A 19,777-nucleotide genomic window follows, 5' to 3' on the forward strand; every position below is an offset into this window, starting at 1 on the left:
TTGAAAATATTTACAAGAATTTCCTGACCAAATTTGGTGGATTTCTTTTTTTTTTTAATTTAAGAAAACTTTTAAGGGAAACTTTTAAGGAATTATTGGAATTTTCTTCCTGAAGGTTTTGCAAATTTTCATAAATTTGGGGAATTTGCTGAATTTTTGGATTTTTTTCAGACAACAACACAATGTTTTTTGGTGCCTGTAAATGAGGACAACAGGAGGGTAAATGTATAATAATGTCCTCTTGTCGCTTTACAATTAGTTTACAGCGTTTTTTTTTTTTTTGGAGTCTTGTTTGTTAAACATCCAGTTACAAAACACTGATAAAGATAGTCGAAGTGGCTCATTGCTGCGTTAAAAGATAAGTAAACACTTAATAATTGCGTCATAGTTTAGTTTCAAAAACTATCAATTAAATGTTTATATACTGTTCAGAAGTGCTAAATTCCAAGTAAGACGAAAAAATACAGTTAGAAAACACTGATCAATAGCACATTTTTGGCTCGTTTATAGTAGCAGCAGTGGGTGTTTTCCTAACTCCGACCACTAGGGGCAGTAATGAGCATCTGCAGCGCTTGAAGTTTAAACTTTTCGTACTGGACGTCGTCGTCGTTCTCGCCTCGCCTCGCTGCAAACAGACCTGTGACCCGGAAGCTTCTGCTCGGCATGCAAACTGTCGCAGCGCATCCCAGAGGTCCGACTGACGGAAACATCAACATGCTACATGACTGAAGGAGGAGGACCAGAGTACTGACAGCAGTACCGCACCGTACCTACCGCAGTACTCACCATAGTACAACACCGCAGTACTCCCCAAAGTACAACACAGCAGTACTCACAGAGGTTACCACCTCTGACCACGCTCACATTACAAACAGTTATTCAAGGGCTTCCTGTGGCTGCTGCTTAACAAGCCACGCCCTTACAGAAAAGGGGCGGGGCTCCTGCTTAAAGCCCAACCCCCTCTGGTTGGTCAGTCACGCTACAGAAACACCGACATTTAAATGCGTCCTCAACTAATAAGAATAATGGTACTCCATGCTAACAGTTTAGCATGTAAGCTTTGAGATTCGTTCCACTCGACCCAGTACATGCTAAAGTGTTAGCATGACAAAGACCACAAGATGACAAGAGTACGGGGCGACCGACTCGAGTTCGGTGCCCCATACATGGATGGTTTAAACATCCATCAGTTTAAGGAGCCAACTGGACCAATAAAGCCCCTTTCAGACGACTTCCTGTTAACCTGACGGCATCTGTCTGAAAACGACGTAAAAGTTGTAAGGTTGGATCGAGTAATATTTCACTAACGATTTTTCCACAGTTCGGCGCCAGTGTTAGTCCAGAAGACAGTATCCTTCCTCGTTGACTATGCTCACTAGGATGCTAAACTTCCAGATGGAACTAAAGAACATGAAAAGAAGCCCTGATGAATGTTGGAGAACATTCTGCGGTCAGATGAAGATAAATTTGTCGGGAGTCCAGCGTGTTGGAACCTGACCAGGACGACCACAGTGGATGAATAGTCCTGACAGTGAAGAACTATTCATCCACTGTGGTCGTCCTGGTGTGATGATACGGAGACATTTATAGGTGAATGTCAGAGGACAATACTCGCTGATAAGATGATGATGATGCCTCCTCCATGCTGAGTCTAAATCAATGAAAAGGTGGACATATGAAGTTAAAAGAAAAATAAAACATTTGACTACCACAGTGAATGCATAATCCTGACAGCGATGCATCCACTGTGGTCATCAGACATTTTTCATTTTACTGATAGCAGTTATATTATCGTCACAAATCAAGAGACTTTATCATTATCAACTGTTTCTACATGTTAATGTAGATTTAGTCTTTGTTTATTCCTGAATTATTATTATAATACAAACTCTCCGTCACTGTGGAGCTTGAATGAAGCCATGTGGACGATTAAACTCGACCGTCGTACGAATGACAGAATGCCGTCACTTTAACAGCAGAAACGTGTCCGAAAAGGGATAAATTCAGAGTTTCCCCCTCAGATTCGCCACATTAATGAAATTAATAATCATGTAATTATACGGTTAATACCACAGAAACAACACCGGCTGTCCCGCTCGGTAAATACAACACGACACCGCCGGTCGTCATAGAAACTGGCCCGGTTTCGTCGTTGTTACACAGCTCACTCACACACATTCACAAACACACACTCACACACACAGAGTTAAGGACCAGTGTGAGTCTGCTGTCAAAAGGCAACATGTCCGCCCTGAGCAGCAGGTCAAACGTCAGCCCGCAGTGATGCTAAGCTAACAAGATAACTCACAGATAGGAACACTCCTTTGTTTAGAAAGCATGGCACAGCTAGCTAATACTTCCCTCTGGGGCACTGCTGATATCTCAAAACGCCTCACGTGTTAGCATTATTAGCTTTTCTGAAGTGGTAAACTAACTCACTAACTTGATGTGTGGACAAAATGTTAGAATTTCCTCACCACACAGGTAATACATTCCATCAGCTATTGTAGCTAGAAGCTAGCAAACGGCACAATAAAATTGTAAATATTCCTAATGTAGCCCAAAGCTATACATTACTATCTTTAAAAGAATGCTAACAAGGCTAAAAATGTCACAAACTGCGTGTTAGCAAGGTTAGCATTCACTCCTACCAGTGCTTTTGATTAACTGCTGGAACTAGCAACTAGCCTGTTCCTTTCCTTGCCATTATGCTAAAGAGTAGACCAAAGCTTTCCCAAAGAAAATGCTAACAAAGGCTCCACAGTGTGTTAGCATTGGCGATGTTTTCTCCTAGCATCTCGTCTGCTACGTCATATTGATGCTACGAGCTAACAACCCAACAACCAATGGCTACCATCAGTTTCATTAGGAATATACTATCAATGCTAACACCCCACAAACGGCATCTGTTCCCAATGTTTTGACTGTATTCTATTACAACTGAGATGAGAACACACCTGTGCAATGATGATGCCTCCTCCATGCCGAGTGTAAATCAAGGATAAAGGTGTTCTGATATGGAGCTGTGTGAGTGCAAAAGGTGACATATATAGGTGAATGTCTGAGGATTAACCAGAATACTGACAGATAAGATGATGATGCCTCCTCCGTGCTCAGTATATACCAATAAAAAAGTGGATATATAAAGTTAAAAGAAAAATCAAACATCTGATGACCACAGTGAATGCATAGTCCTGACGTCAAAGGTCTGAATCTTAGTAATGAAAGGACTTTTGTTGCACTGAGTTCCTACTGTGGGGTCTGTAGTTTTAAAAATTTTAAATCTAAATAGTTTGTTTTTAAGTTCTTAAGGTGGAATAATTTAGAATCTTGTGACATTTAAGAGACATTTTGACAAATCTGAATACTTAGCTCTGAATGTTACCTATCCTCTCGCTCAGTTAGCTGTTAGGTAAGTTAGCTGTTAGCTAAGCTAGCTTAATGCTATCACCACGGTGAGCTGACATCACAACCTGCTGCCCCTCCCCCCTCCCAACCCGACCGCCCCTCCCCCCACCCAAAAATCAAAATCAAAAACATTAAATGACTTTTTATATCTTTTCACACAGACTTATAATCATAATCACTGTAATAATAATAATAATATTAATAATAATAATCACTTTATGAATCCACAGGTTCGACCGGAACCACGAACGCGCAGCCGTTGCTATGACAACCACGGCCAAACTTTGCGTCCGTGGCTTGGTGCCACTGGAAAAAGAAAGCAAAAGGAAGGAAAGGAACACTTAAAATGAAAAATAAAAAAAGCGAGAAGCCACTCCCCAGCGCAGAACGGCCTAGCAGAGAGCATGATGGGAACCGGAGTTTAGATTTCGGGCAGTTATTCGGAGAAACCCCCACATTCCTGCCGACGGCAGAATCCCCGTCATCATCATCATCATCATCGTTATCATCATCATCATCGCAGTCTCTTGATGTTTGGTTTTAATGTTTCCAAGGCAACAGTCTCCGTTTGACAGTGTGTTGAGGGGATGGGGAAGATGTGGTCGTCACGGTAACAGAGGTCAAAGGTGGCTGATGTTGATGATGACATAGCGTGGTGTTAATAAAGGGGGTGTGGCCAGCTGGAAGATGTCCCGTGATTGGTTGGTTGGTTGGTTGGTTGTTGGTCGAGAGAGCAGAAAGCTGCAAAGAGAAGCAGAGTGTGTGAATATAAACACGTATGACATGTGTGCGTGACAACATGCACTGGAGTAGAGCTGAAACGATTCCTCGAGTTATTTTAGTAATTCGGTTACTAAAAATAATTTGTACTGTAGTAGTACTGTAGAACCCTGACAACTTCATTTCCCTTCGGGGATGAATAAAGTGATTCTGATATGTACAATACCCCTGTACTATACTACATATATACTATGCTATATATGTAGCATACATGTACTATACTATATATACTATACATGTAGTATGCTATATATAGAATATATGTATTATATTATATATACTATACTACACATATATATATATATATATGCATATAAAATACTATATATGTCCTTGTATTGAACCTACCTGTCATTAGAGCAGCTGACATGTCGGCTTTTTACGAGCTTTTCCTGGAACTGGACTCTTCCTGTTGATCTGTCGGACGAGGTCGTAGAAGATCTGCAGAGACACGAAGACGAGTAAATAAAAAACAGCTGAACTCTGAGAGGTTTCCGTCCCGGTTAGAGGACGTAGGAACTGGTTTTCACCTCGTTGACGTTGATCTTGCTCTTGGCTGAGGTCTCCAGGAAGGCGCAGGAGTTCCACTGGCGGGCGAGTCCGATGCCCGACTCTTTGGCCACGACTCGCTCCACCTCCAGGTCGCATTTATTCCCCACCAGGATCATCGGGACCTGAAACGACCACATTTAAACCAAAAACTGAACATCAAGCATTCAGAGATGAAGCATCTTCATGAGTTTAATGAGGTCTTATTAGGTACAAACGTCCCATATAATTAAATCTAGAGCTCTAAGCTGCTTTATGACATTAAATTTGTAGCTCGGTACATTTTAATCAAATTTTCCACATTACAAACATAATACATTTTCTGCGTGTTTTAAATAAATGCTCATTTTTGTCTTTATTTGCTTTCTACAGATAAGTAAGCTTCTTATTCCAAATATATTTATTAGTTTTTTGCTTTTGTTCAAAAATAAATTCCTAATTTAAAATCTGTTTATTTATTATTTATTTGCTTTAGTTAATATTAACCTATAACTTCAAATGGGATTTATTTGTTGCTTTTTTTTAAAAATTACAAATACATTTTAAATATATACATTTATTTATTAAAAATGTTGATTAGCTGAAAATGATTTCCACATTTCTATTGTAAAATTAATACATTATTATTATTGTGTTTTTTGTTTAAAATGTCTTTTAAATGTATCAATGTCTTAACATATTATTTCCTTAAAAAATATTTGTTTTTAAATTATTTTTTATTTTAAATACATTTTTATTGTTCGTCTTTTTTATTTTTATTTCTAGTTTCAAAGGAAATTTATGTTGTTAAATTTTAAATGTGTGAATTTATTTCTTCCTTATTTTTGTTTGTTGAAAATAAATATTTGACTGGAAATGTATTAATTACTGACTTATTGATATGCTGAAAATTAATTTCAAATCATGAATTTATTTCTTATTTGCTTGTTGAAAATAACATATTTCTATTTTCTGCTTCATCACTGTAAATCTTTGGGACGTCCAGCAGGAGGCGACACAGTTCAAGGTTTAAGCATTTTGACAGAAATATCAGTTTTCTTCTGTTGTTGTTTCTTTGATTTACACGTTTTATCTTGTTTGTGTGAAAATGACAAGAAACAAACGTATTTTCTAAAATGTTGAGCCACTAATTTAAAGGTTAAAATCTGTAATTGGTGTACGATCAATGAATTTAATCATTTTTTGTGTCTTTGAGGGCCAAGAACAACCATTAAATGTGGGTTTGTATTCACATTTCAGGCCTCTAAATGCATTTATAGCTGGGATTCGACCTCCGTTTATCGACCGACAGTGAGTTTCTATCAGGTAAATCGCATTTTAGCCTAACAAAGACGTCTTTAAGGTTCATTTCTGGGTCTTTCTTACATCCTCGGTGTCTTTCACTCTCAGGATTTGCTCTCTGAGGTCCTGCAGGTCGTTGAAGGTCGACTGGGCGGTGATGGAGTAAACCAGAGCGAAGCCTTGGCCGTTCTTCATGTACAGATCTCTCATCGCCGTGAACTGTTCCTACAGAACCACAGACAGACAGACAGACGGTCGGTCAGACAGACGGGTAGAAAACGACCAGGAGTTTGTGGACGCCGTTCCATTCTTACTGTTCCTGCCGTGTCCAGGATCTCCAACATACACTGCTGTCCATCCACCTCCACTTGCTGCAGAGAAACAAACACAAACATTAATATTTAACCGTGACACGTCTTAATATACGTTTATTTCATAAATTCTAATATAATCTCATCACGAGGGCATAATATCTGAACTTCTTTAGTTATTAAGTCATAATCGTGGTTTATAATTTGCAGCTTTCACATCTTGATTTTAACTTTTCACCTCCATATTTTAGCAATATTTTATGTTATTGTTTACAAATCTAGACAAAAACTACAGTTAAAAAAATAATATTTTACAGTAATCGCTAGCTGAAATCATTTAAATAAATGGTTGGTAAAATAACGAATTTAATGGATAGTTATATGTAATAAATACTGAAGTGATTATTGAAATTTTTTTTTTATAAATGCTGCATTAAATAGCTAAAATTAATTAACAGTTAGCTAAGATCATGAATTAAACACAGAACTAAAAGTAATAAATAGCTAGCTAAAATATGAGACTAAATGATTAATAAAAATTAATAAATAAAAAAATAATAGATTAGATGGTGACCAAAAAATTATGACTAGCAAGCTAAAATGTCTGAATAAATGGTTCGCTAAAAGTACTAAATAATTAGTTAAAACTATGCATGAAATGGTTAGCTTAAAGTCATAAATAGCTAGCTAAAATAATGGACTCATTGGTTAGCTAAAGCACAAAATAATAGAAGACTGTTATTTAGTTAGATAAAGGTAATGAATAATTAGCTAAAATACTGGATTAGTTAGTTTGCTACAAGTGCTACATAATTAGCTGAAATACTGGATTAGTTAGTTTGCTACAAGTGCTACATAATTAGCTAAGATACTGGATTAGTTAGTTTGCTACAAGTGCTACATAATTAGCTAAGATACTGGATTAGTTAGTTTGCTACAAGTGCTACATAATTAGCTAAGATACTGGATTAGTTAGTTTGCTACAAGTGCTACATAATTAGCTAAAATACTGGATTAGTTAGTTTGCTGAAGGTAATGAATAATTAGCTAAGATACTGGATTGGTTAGTTAAAGGTAATGAATAATTAGCTAAAATACTGGATTAGTTAGTTTGCTACAAGTGCTACATAATTAGCTGAAATACTGGATTAGTTAGTTTGCTGAAGGTAATGAATAATTAGCTAAGATACTGGATTGGTTAGTTAAAGGTAATGAATAATTAGCTAAAATACTGGATTAGTTAGTTTGCTACAAGTGCTACATAATTAGCTGAAATACTGGATTAGTTAGTTTGCTAAAGGTAATGAATAATTAGCTAAGATACTGGATTGGTTAGTTAAAGGTAATGAATAATTAGCTAAGATACTGGATTGGTTAGTTAAAGGTAAAGAATAATTAGCTAAAAGTAACAAATAGCCAGCTAAATAATTGAATAAATGGTTAGCTAAAGTGCTAAATATTTAGCTAAAATAATGGATTAGTTAGTTAGATAAAGGTAATGAATATCTAATCGCTAAACTATTGGACTAAATGGATAGCTAAAAGTAACAAGTAGCTAGCTAAAATACTGGATTAGTTAGCTAAAAGTAGTGAACAGATTAACATAAACAGATCACATCCATCAGCAAAGTATTTTCAGGTAATGAACAAAAAACATTAAAATCATGAGTTAAACGCACCAAAGCAACCAAAATAAACACTGAATACTGCAATAATACTGTTTTTAATTACCTACTGGTGCTAAATAACGTCCAGTTTAATCTAAAACGACCTAAACATGACGATAATAAACCCTGGAGGTCGTGTTTAAATACCTTCCTGTAGGAATCTTCTATCGTCGGGTCGTATTTCTCCACAAAGATTCCCTGAACAAACTGGACCGTCTGGAGGACAAACAGAAGTAGGACAGCAGCGTTAATGGAGCTCTGTTCTGGTTCTATTGGAGGTCGTTGGGATGGAATTAATGCGACACACTGACACGTCTCCATTATATCCTCCGGACTAAAGGCCGGCATTGTGTCGAGATAATTCACAGAAAACAGGACGACCTCAGTCCAACTCGTTCCGGGGAATTCTGGAGGAAATATTCCAGCGTTGAAGAGTTCAAAGATTCAAACATAATCTGGAGCTCAAACATCGAAGAAAGAGTCGCTAATAAATATCCAAAAACGACCCATTATTCTTCAAAAACATATAAAACTATGGAACAAAACTAATTACAAAGAAAGCAACAAAAAAGCAGTTTTTTCTCATCAATAATGCACTAAAAATATTCCCGCATTGAAGTAAGAATTTACTGAATTATTCAACAAAACGCATTGAAGTTTATTTCAAATAATAATAAATATTTCATATTTATATTAAATCAAATGTTAATAATTAAATTATATTATAATAAAATATTAAAGAATAATATTTTTAAATAGATTTTTATGATTTCAATATATTTTTGAACTTTTTTATGCTTAATTTTCCTTTTTAAAATTAATGTTATTTAAATTTGTTTTATTTTAAGTAATTTAATATTTATATTAAATTAAATATTACACAATTAAATAGTGTTATAATTTATTAATATTTAATAATAACATCTTTTTTAAAAATACATTGTTGTCTGTTTGAACTAAATTCCTGATTGCAATTTTCATTTTTTTATTTATTTAATATTCATTTGCCTTTCTAAAATTATTTACATGTATTTTATTTTATATTAATTTCATATTCATATAAAACTAAATACTTAAATAATGCTGTAATTAAATAATATTTAATAATATTTTTAATACATTTTGTTTGTTTAAAATAAATTCCTGATTTCAATTGTTTTTTAACTTAATTTTCACTTAATTTTTATTTATTTGTCTTTTTCACTTGTTTTATTTCTAGTTTCAAAGGAAATGCTTTTTTCTATTAATAATAATAAAAATAAACAATAATAATAAAAACAATCGTCAGCAACATCAGAAAAAATAACTCAGCGCATTCTTGTTTGTTTTTATCTTCGATTTTTTTTAAATTTTCTATTTAATTTGTATTCTATGTTGTTTTATTTAAATATTTATTACATTATTTTCTAGAATTTAATTGCTTGCTATTATAGAGATCCTTTATTTTCCATTCTTTTTGTTTACATATAATAAACTTATGTGTCTATGAGGAGGGACTATTTTCATCGGCGGATTAATCCACATTTGGTGCTGTAGAGAGTATTAACAGACTTTAAAGACAATAATGAACCTTCAAGTGTCACTTTGTTGTTTTTTTTTATCAGGTGTTTTGACGATAAGACCAACAAAAACCAACTCCAGACGTGTTTTCTGACAAACAGCTGAGTAAAGACGGTTTGGAGGATTAAAGACTCACCAGAGCGGACTTCCCGACGCCTCCTGATCCTAAAACAACCAGTTTGTATTCACGCATCCTGACTGCCTGTCTGCTGGAAGAGAAAGAGAGAGAGAGGTCATTAATGACATCACTACATGGCAGCCAATCACAGAGCAGCAACACAGGAAGCTCCGCCTCCTGATACACCTGCAGCTGGAAAACCACCAATTACAAACCGTCTGGAATTTTACCTTTGTGAGGACCGACACTGACGACACGCAGGAACCAAAATAAACACGAGAAACACCTCGCCAACACAACATCAAAGCAATATAAACACATCGAAACAACATCAACGCAACATCACACAATATCAACACAACATTGACACGTAAAATTTGCCATTAAAGCAGCTCAGTCATATTAACTACCCAGTTAAAGGATAAAGCTAATTTATAATATAGTATATTATAATTTAGCTTTATTGTATTTTGTCACTGTGATACTCAGTCTCAGTTGATTCCAGTTTGTCTGATTGGAAAAAGACTCAAAATGTTTCAAAATCTTTTCAAACTTTCTCAGAATTGTCCAAATTGAGGAAGATTTGACCAAAACATTTAATTTTTTTAATCAAAAATGATTCAAAATTTGTCCAAAATGACATTTGAACTCTGAAGTCTTTGTCATAGTGCCCCATTGTTAGCTGAACTCCCACAATGCTCTCAGTTTGGAAATAAGAAACTGAGTGACGCCTCCTCTGGTCTCTACAGTATTAAACAGTAAGAGACTCCACCTGGTGGAGCAACCAGGTACTACAGCTGAACTCTGAAACGACCAAAACGTCTTGAAACTTCTTAAAAATTACTCAAATGACTTGAAGTTAGCCTAAAACTATTCAACATGGTCCAAAATTACTCAGTACAAGAGTGCTGGTTGGAGGTCACTAACTACCACAGAAGTCTTTGTCATGGTGCTGCTTTATTAGCTAAACCCCTAAAATTCCCTCTGCAACATGAACTGTAGTCTGAGTGACGCCTCCTCTGATCTACGTAACATTTCTGACATGCAAGACCTTCTTCTTTTTCTGTCTTATCGATTCAAAATGTTTTTATTCAGAAAGATGGTTCCAATCAACCATTAGCACCGCTGCTTCCTCTAGACCAGCTCACTATAAAGCACTTCTACAGGACTGGAGTAATTCAGTCACATATGCTGGTAATTTTATTTTGAAGGGGAATAATGTTACAGAAAACCATCATCCGGGAAGTTCATGGTATCGATTCCATAAGTTTGCGAAACAGGAAGTCTGAAGCTGTTTTTGTTATCAACGTTTTAGGGTAGAAACGCTGATTTCTCTCCTGATGCGGGATAAAATCCTAACCTGGACGCGTTAAATGAGTCATCAGCAGTAAAAATTGTCGCCGATTAATTCTGCTGATCAACTTTTAACCTTCAAACGGCTCTTTGAAGATCAAACCGGTCCTCACAGAAGCATAAAAACCCAGATGAGGACCTCCTCCGTCTCACTGGGAGGCGATAATCACCCAGCATGCACTGGGGCTACTTAATGGAACCAGCGAGGTCATGTGATCGCACAGCTGGCGGTGATGTCACGGCTGTGGAATTCTTCCTGGTTACTGTTGCTATGCGCCGACATGATGTGTGTGTGTGTGTGTGTGTGTGTGTGCATACCAGTCGTGCCTCGCCAAGTGTGTGCAGCCCCCGGGTGTCACGGCAACAAGAAGCAACATGACGGAGCCACAAACACACACACATTTCTATGTTTGTGAGGACCCCCGCTGACACGGAGCAGAAACACTAAAACCACGACTGACTTCTGAGTGTTTTCAGTTTGTTTCACAGCAGAATCACTCAGATACACACAAAAAGCAAGGAAACACAAGAAAACACCGATTGGCTTCAAAATAAGAGCTGCAGAAACTGTGTTAAATCAAGAATTTTCTGCTGACATGCAAATATTTCTCATACATTTATAATAATACAAATTAATAATTAATATTATTATTAATAACAATATACTGTATTATTATTATTATATTACGTGTATATGTACGTATTGAATTGTAATTTTCTTGAATTCTGTAGATTTCCTTGTTTTTCTATGTGATAAAAATACACACAAATACCCTTAATATACAATTTTAATTCTTCAAAAGAGTGTCATAGAGCATTTAATTATCAACCAACAAACTGTCTTTTTATTAAATCAAAGAGTGAAATATTTAGACGTGTGGATAACTTTATAACGCCCAAACTAGGAGTAGAGTTAAAGTGAATTATTGTTTAAAATCAAATAAAGATGCTGTAGTTTTATAGGAATTTGCACATTTAAAAAAGAAGAAAAGCTACAAAAGAGCTAAAAACATGCAGCCTTATAAAAATATCTGTTATTAGTGTGATTATTTTATTATTTCATTGATATTTTGGCACATTATTTTGAAAATATCCCAGCTATATTTGTGACTTTGTCCTAAGTTTCCTGAGAATGTCCTCACAAAGACAGACACTACAGTAAACACACACACACACCGAGCATCTCATGTCTGTTAATGAGGGCCTGCTGTGGTTGCCGTGGTGATGAGATAAGTGTGTGTGGCGAGGCGGCTGTCAGGACGAACATTAACATTTCTGTCTGACTTCTTATTTTACCTACAATCCCCTTTGTTAACACGACACAGATAAAAACTACGAACCGACGGAGACAAACGTTCAGTGTGATCGAGTCTTTGGTTTTATGAGCACAAAACTGGAACTCGTGGTGACGAGTCATTATGGGATATCGTCATGTCAGAACCAATAATGTTTAGATTCAACGATTCTTGACTCCAAATCTGACTCCCAACGAAATAAAACCCAAACGACTGAACAGTAAACTTATATTTAAAGAGAATTTGTTGTTTCAAAAGCTGATATTATCTGTTATAAACATGGGGAGCAGAAAACTTCTACAACAGATACAGCTGTCATCTTTCACAGTAAAGGTTCATATACGGTATCTACAGCCTCTGTGATTTTATATATATATAATGTACAGTATCTAAAGTGTTTACACTATGTACAATATCTACATACACTACCTACAACATCTATGGTACCTACTGATTTTCAAGTACCTACAACATTTCCAGCACCTGCAGTACCTTCAGCATCTACGGTACCTGTAGTATCTCCGTTGAGTACAACATCTTGAGCATCTAAAACATTTACCGATACTTCAGCATCTACGGAACCAACAGCATCTAAAGTACCTATAGTGTCTGTGATGCATTCAGTGTCTACAATACCTATGGCATCTACAGTAACTACAACATTGACAGCATCTACAGTATTTGCAGTAACTACTGTATCTACCGTGCCTACAGCCTCTGTGATACTTACAACATCCACAGTACCTAAAGCATTTACGGTATGGTACCAATAGCATCTTTGGTACCTACGGCATTTCAAGTACCTACACCGCATCTTCAGTATCCACGGTACCTATAGTATCCCCGCTACCTGCAGCATCTAAAATATTTACAGTCAGTTCAGCATCTACGGTCCCTACGGTATCATTGGTACCTACAGCATCTAGTACATACAGTATGTACAATTCTGACAGCATCGACAGTAACTACAGCCTCTGTGGTAATTATAGCATCTACAGTACCTAAAGCATTTATAGTAGATAGAATATGTACAGTACCTACAACATCTACGGTAGCTACAATATCTATGGTACCTGCGTATCCACAGTATCTGCAGCATTTCAATTACCTACTAGCCTAGCCGCGCTAGACCCAGGTCTGAAGACGCAAGGGTCTAGGAACTCTCGACAGGGAGGGAGGCGGGCTAAAAGGTTGTCTTTCAAATCACTCTGCAGCAATTGGGTAGGTATACAACCAATCAGCGCAACGAATAGGCTGACGTAGTTCCTAGAGCGCCGGAAATCAGAGGATGCGGGAGTTCGGTGAAGCCTTATTTATCTTTCTTATCTTATACTTTGTTTATATTTCAAGTTGAATTTTAGCTTCAAATCTTTAAGGGCTGTGGCCAAAGCCGAGTCGAAAGTTGTTTATTGCTGTTTATTGTGCGCAGCCATCTTCTTGTCTATCCTTGTTTCTATGGTTGTTTCCGGTTGTTTCTGTCAGAATCATCGCGCCTCTGTCGTCACTTCGTTACGCCCGCCTTCTGACTCTACACTTCATGGTGATTCGTCGGCCAGTTTTAGGAGAATCCAGCCTCGAGGCTTATGGAGGGTAACTAGACCCACCCTGGCAGAGAATTAAATTCGTTGCCGTGGGTTGTCTAGCGCGGCTAGGCTAATTACCTACACATAACCAACACCTACGGTATCTTCAGCATCTACAGCATCCATGGTGCCTATAATATCTCTGCTACCTACAACATCATCAATACCTACCACATCTTCTGTACCTACAGTATCTATGGTATCTGCTGCATTCTGAGTACCAACAACACTTCCAGCACCTTTGGTGTCTTCAGCATCTACAACATCTACGGTACATTCAGCATCTACAGTACCTAAAACATCAATAGTACCTACAACATCTTCGACATCTACCACATCTTCAGTACAAACACGTACTACAGTATCTACAGCATCTATGGTACCTAAAACATCTTAGGTACCAATAGCTTCTAGAGTACATACAGCATTCACAGCACACACAACTATATAACCTAAAACATCTATGGTACATATAACATCTTTGGTATAAACATCTCGAATTTCTCTCAGGATTAATAAAGTATCTATCTATATATCTATCCCTGTGTTAAATGTGAATAAATTGAATGGATGGACACAAGGAGGCGTTTACACCTGGAGTATAATATATCCAACTGTAAGTGCAGGAATCGGGAGAGATGGATTTCATTGCCTGAAGGTATGAACAGGACTTGCCTGACTGCGTCAGTCTTCAATTTTAATGCAACAAGTCCCAACGAGTTCAACAAATCACAGGAAACAGCGGACCGAAGCAGCAGAGGCGAGGCCAATGAAGTGAAAGCTGGAAGAGCTGAAATTCAAACATCAAACTCTGACAACTTTTCTGTTTCATCCACATCAAACTCAAGAAGAAATCTGCCTAAACTTCCTTCTCTGAGGCTTTTCATGATTTCTTCATACAAATCTGTACCTAAATCAGCACAACTGGATCTGGATTTCCCTCAAAACTTCCTGATGCAATACTTTGACTGAACATAAGCAGCCACATGCAGAACATGCCACCGTAGATACGCAACAACAGCAGAACAAAGCAGCAAAAGAACAAGTCAGAGCCGATCTAAAAGATGTCTTTCTGTTAAAAAAGTGAATTAAAATGTCCGAAACAATCATTATGTTTAAGAAAACCCTCATCGAACAAGCACAAAACTCACAAGGCATTGTGACTTCACGGATAAAACATCCTTTTACAAGATAATAACAGCATAATTAAGTTTTATCACTTTTAACAACTTTTAAAAGAGAATTCAAAGAAAGTTTTTCTTTTATAAAGTGTGTTTTTTGTGAGAAAATATATGTCTTCCTTCATGTACTGAGTCAAACAATTTTAAAAAAGCCGAATGTACAGCCTGATCGAAACTATAAATGGTCATTTTTGGAGACCCAGGATGACTTATTATTATATCAAATTTCCAGCTGTATATGACAGTAAATCCTAATCACATGCTAACTTAAAGAATAAAAAAAACATTTGCTGGTTTCCAGCTTCTTAAATGTGAAGATTTGATATTTTTCTGCTATAATAAATTAAATATTTTTGGGTTTTCGACACCACAAGACAATTACGAAGGGCACTTCTTGCTATTTTCAATCTTCCTTTGGACAAAAAACATCAATAAACTCATGGAAAATTTAAATCAGTGATCAGGTCTGCGGTCGATGTTCCACCAACTGGTCAGGTCTCCATCATGTCCACTGTGGGATGCTACTGACCTTCCTCCAGCCCTCCGCTTCCAGCTGCCCTTTTCCACCAGTCAACTCTGTATCGCCCTTACTATGCTAATCTACATACTGTTTGAATTTTACTGCTAGCTATATATGTAGTATATTTAATGTCAGAGCCGTACATCATAAGAGTAAACTATGAGTCAGTTTTCAATGTTAGCTTATACTTTGTTTGTGTCACATATCCTGTCATGCATGTATCCAAATGTGTGTTGTACTTTCCTTGCTCTCCCACCCCTCCCTCTTCTCCCATCCCTCCCCCTTGCCCTCCTCTGTCCCTCTCAACCCCCCCGGCCAGCAGGCAGATGGGTCCCCCCTATATAGAGCCGGGTTCTGCTCGAGGTTTCTTCCCTGTTAAAAGGGTATTTTCCTTGCCACTGTCGCCTTTGGGCTTGCTCTGGGGGTCAGGCATATGGGTTCTGTAAAGTGTCTTGAGATAATTTGACTGTAATTGACGCTATATAAATAAAATTGAATTGAACGGAATTGAAAATCTAATGACACAGAAAAGCAACTCCACCGGCTGGTACCAGAGAACTGTTGACGATGGAGTACCCCAGGGCTCCATTCTCAGTCCTCTGTTTATATAAAACATAATTAACGTTAAATCTAGCAACGAAACATTCAACCATTTACTTAAAGAAAGTGCTTTGGTAATTAAATAATCTTTTTTTTTAACTACAAAACAGATAGCTGCTTGTTCCAGCATGTCAAATGTAAAAATCTGATGTTTTTATGTTACGATGTTAATAGCTTTATTTGGAACCTAATTATATAAAACAACTTCACTTGCTGGTACCAGAGAACGTTTGGCGATGGAGTACCACAGAGCTCGAGTCTTGGATCACTACAGATAAATTACAATAAACCCAACAACATAACATTCAGCCAAATAATTATAAAAATATCAAGCAGACTGATCCATAATATAAATAATAACTCTGTGTGGAGTTGTTAAAACTGCTTTGACACTCAAACAAATGATTTTTAAACCAAAACAAACAAACATTTGCTGATTCCAGCTTTGTAAATGTAATAAAAATGTAGGTTTCCGTGTCATCGTAAATGGAATAACTGACAGTTCTAGACAGCAAAAGATAAAAGTAGAAGGTATTTTCTGCTATTTTTAGCATTCTTTTAGATAAATTCATAATCAGATTTAAAAATGACAGAAATATTCTCTTTTTTCACAGCCTTACATTAAAGGATTAAAGAATGAGCAATTTAATGGCATAAAAAAGCAACTTCACCACAGATTTTCTGCGATGGAGTACCACAGGGTTCTAATCTCGATCCACTACAGTTTAATTACAACAAACCCAACAGCATAAAATTCAACCAATTAATTATGAAAATAATACAGAGATTGACCCATAATGGTGCTCTCAACCAGCTAAAGCAGAGAAATCTTTCTTTTTCAAGCTGCAACAATTAGACGATTCATTAAGTGAACAGTTTTTGATAATCAAATGATCATTTTAAACCCAAATATTTGCATTTTTTCTTTTTTTAGTCCTCTTTTAAACAAAACAATGAATAAATTCATGGCAACTGTAATGAAAATGATAATTACTTGCAATCTGACTACATAAAACAGCAACTTGACCTGCTGGTACCAGAGAAGGTTTGGCTATGGAGTACCACAGGGCTCTAGTCTCGGTCCACTACAGTTAAATTACAATAAACTCAACAACATAACATTCAGCCAAATAATTACAAAAATAACATGCAGATTGACCCTAAAGGTTAACAAGAAGAGCACTCAGAGAGAGCAGTCCTCCTCCAAGGCTGCTCATTTCCGACGGATGAAATCTTGAAAAAAGTTGTGGCAGAAATCACTGCATCATTTAATACACATGTACCCACAAACAAAATGACCTTGCACTGAGCACAGACGTTATACGTGTGTACGTTATTCACGGACACCGAACCATGTGACCTAAATATGTAGTGGACGGTGGGAATTGATGGGACTCAGAAACACCCCCACAATTTAATCCATTATTCCTTGTATCATTTCTGACAGATAAGTCCCGATAAGTCCATAGTAGTCGATTTGTTGTCATGTGATCATCAGCAGGCAGCTGACGTAGCGTTCACTTGTTGTCATGGTTACAGTGACGCCGTGCCGCTAGCTGGCAATGATACAGAAATCTTTAACCAATCCGTAGAGCCAGACTATAAGCTGCATCACTGCCGAAATCTAATCACTTGGTCCTTGTGTCATTTCTGACCTTCACTGGAAATTTCATCCAAATCCGTTATTCCGTTTTGAGTAATGTTGCGAGCATACAGACAAACAGAAAGACAAACCAATGCCAATCGTCACATAATAACGGTCCTCTGAACCAGCTAAAACAGAGAAATCTTTGTTTTCAAGCTGCAACAACTAGAGGACTCATTAAATGAACAGTTTTTATCATCAAATCATCATTTCTAAACCAAACATTTTGATTTTCCATGATTTTTAGTCCTCAGATAAACTGAATAATTAATAAACCTGTGGTAATTGTAATGAAAACTATGTTTACTTGCAGGTTTGCATTAAGGAATGACATCAATTTAAGTGAAGAACACATGCAGTTTCAAGTTTTACTGTAGTTTTTGTTCCTTCCTACACCACCAACTCCTCTGGACCTCCAGTTAATGTGTTTTTTGGAGTGTTTCGTGCACTCAGTCTGGACCTGTGCTGATGTTAATCTGCTGAAGTAAACTTGTCTGAGGAGAAAGATGGTCTAAAGATCCTGAGTCAAGCAGAACTAGGTGGGGCCTGTCAATACCGGCTGCTGACAGCACAACAGACGAGCCTGGTCTGAGTCCACAGACAGGCAGACAGACAGACAGGGAGGCAGACAGACAGGCAGCTTCTAACTCCACAGTCTGTCATAAGTTTTTTTTTTTAATCTTTTTCCTCCAGCAGAGCAGCGGGGGTTCTGCAGCTCTATGGCCGCCTCAGAACGCTCACTACCCGGCCAGCTCTGCCAGCAGGCCCCGCTGCTCTGGAGGACCGGAGACAAACCACCAGCAGACTCGGAGTGGACCCACGGAGGGACAGACGGCCGCCTCCATCTGTCCATCCCCGGTTACCTCTCTACTACCGGAGCCGCTGTCCCTCTGTCTCCCTCCCCGTCCCTCCGTCCGTCCGTCTGTCTGTCTGTCCGCCGGTCGCTCGCTTCCGCAAACCCAACCCAGCTCGGCTCGGCTCGACACCGGCCTGCCGCCGCTGCCCGCCCGTCTCCCCAAAGTCGGCCCCAGCCCCGGTCCGTCCCGGGTTAGCGTCCGGCTACGTGATGGATGGAGGAAAGAGGAGAAAAGAGGAGAAAATGGAGGAGAGGAAGAGAAGCGGGACTCACCGTCATCCACCGTCCGTCTCTCTCTCCTCCGCTATCGGTGAGCGTCGCTCGACCACTGCCGCTCCCTCCTGCCGCCGCCGCGTCTGACGTCAAGCTCGACGCGACACACGCCAGAGCGTCGCTTCCCTCTTTCAAAGTAAAAGTCTCGAAACGTCAAATAGACAAATATAAAACAAATAAATAAATGAAAAGGAAGAAAATGTGAAATAACATTTAAAATTATAAGTTTATTTGTTATTATTATTAACATTAAAACTGTTTCGCCCCCAAAAATATTATAAATATAATTATAAAGTCAATTTTTTCTGATCATGACGAAGCTGTTTATTATGAAAATTTATTTACAAAATAAAATGTTAAGGTTAAGATACTACAGAATTATTAATTATATATTGTTTCCTGATTGATTTAAATATTAAAATTAAGACCCAATTAAAAACATAAAACAAAATTATCTGATTATATCTACAATACTATTTATCAAGAGAATTTATCTGACTAATCCATATATTAAGGTTGAGATACAACAATATTATTAGTTAAATAAATTCACCAGACTAATCTAAATTATAAAGTTAAGACCTTACAAAATAAGAACATGAATAAATAATAATAACAGATTCCCAGCTGCTGTTTTTACTTCAGATACATCATGTACTTCGTGTTTGGGTGACATGTCATTGACTTTCTTCGTTGCCAATCTCTCAGCAATGTAGTTGTTACATTTCAATTTTATTTTGAAGGCGGCCGGTAGTTTCTACGTCACGACCGCTTTATTTTTTTCTGTTTAAGACGTT

At 37.4% G+C, this 19,777-nt stretch overlaps 1 protein-coding gene across 2 annotated transcripts; it reads right to left on the reverse strand.

The window, feature by feature from the left end:
• Window positions 1-3,535: 3,535 nt before the first annotated feature.
• LOC110955806 (ras-related protein Rap-1b) lies at window positions 3,536-19,099 on the reverse strand. 2 transcript variants are annotated; one of them, XM_022200936.2, is made up of 8 exons: window positions 18,981-19,099; window positions 9,693-9,762; window positions 8,144-8,212; window positions 6,333-6,389; window positions 6,103-6,243; window positions 4,719-4,862; window positions 4,537-4,629; window positions 3,536-4,149 (listed from the first exon to the last, which is right to left on the reverse strand). In XM_022200936.2, exons 2-7 carry the CDS (start codon window positions 9,747-9,749, stop codon window positions 4,543-4,545), a joined length of 555 nt encoding a protein of 184 aa, XP_022056628.1. In that variant the 5' UTR covers window positions 9,750-9,762; window positions 18,981-19,099; the 3' UTR covers window positions 3,536-4,149; window positions 4,537-4,542. The 2 variants fall into 2 exon arrangements, with proteins under 2 accessions (XP_022056628.1, XP_022056630.1); XM_022200938.2 differs by having other exon boundaries at window positions 9,693-9,765; window positions 18,981-19,086.
• Window positions 19,100-19,777: the final 678 nt, after the last annotated feature.

Source organism: Acanthochromis polyacanthus, chromosome 1, assembly GCF_021347895.1.
Source record: "Acanthochromis polyacanthus isolate Apoly-LR-REF ecotype Palm Island chromosome 1, KAUST_Apoly_ChrSc, whole genome shotgun sequence".
Taxonomy (NCBI): domain Eukaryota; kingdom Metazoa; phylum Chordata; class Actinopteri; family Pomacentridae; genus Acanthochromis; species Acanthochromis polyacanthus.

Coding starts and splice junctions, on each gene's coding strand:
- LOC110955806 (XM_022200936.2), bottom strand. CDS start 9,749: ATGCGTGAATACAAACTGGTTGTTTTAGGATCAGGAGGCGTCGGGAAG. Junction 8,213..9,692: donor GCGTCGGGAAGTCCGCTCTG/GTGAGTCTTTAA, acceptor TTTGTCCTCCAG/ACGGTCCAGTTTGTTCAGGG. Junction 4,863..6,102: donor GAGTGAAAGACACCGAGGAT/GTAAGAAAGACC, acceptor TGGTCGTTTCAG/GTCCCGATGATCCTGGTGGG.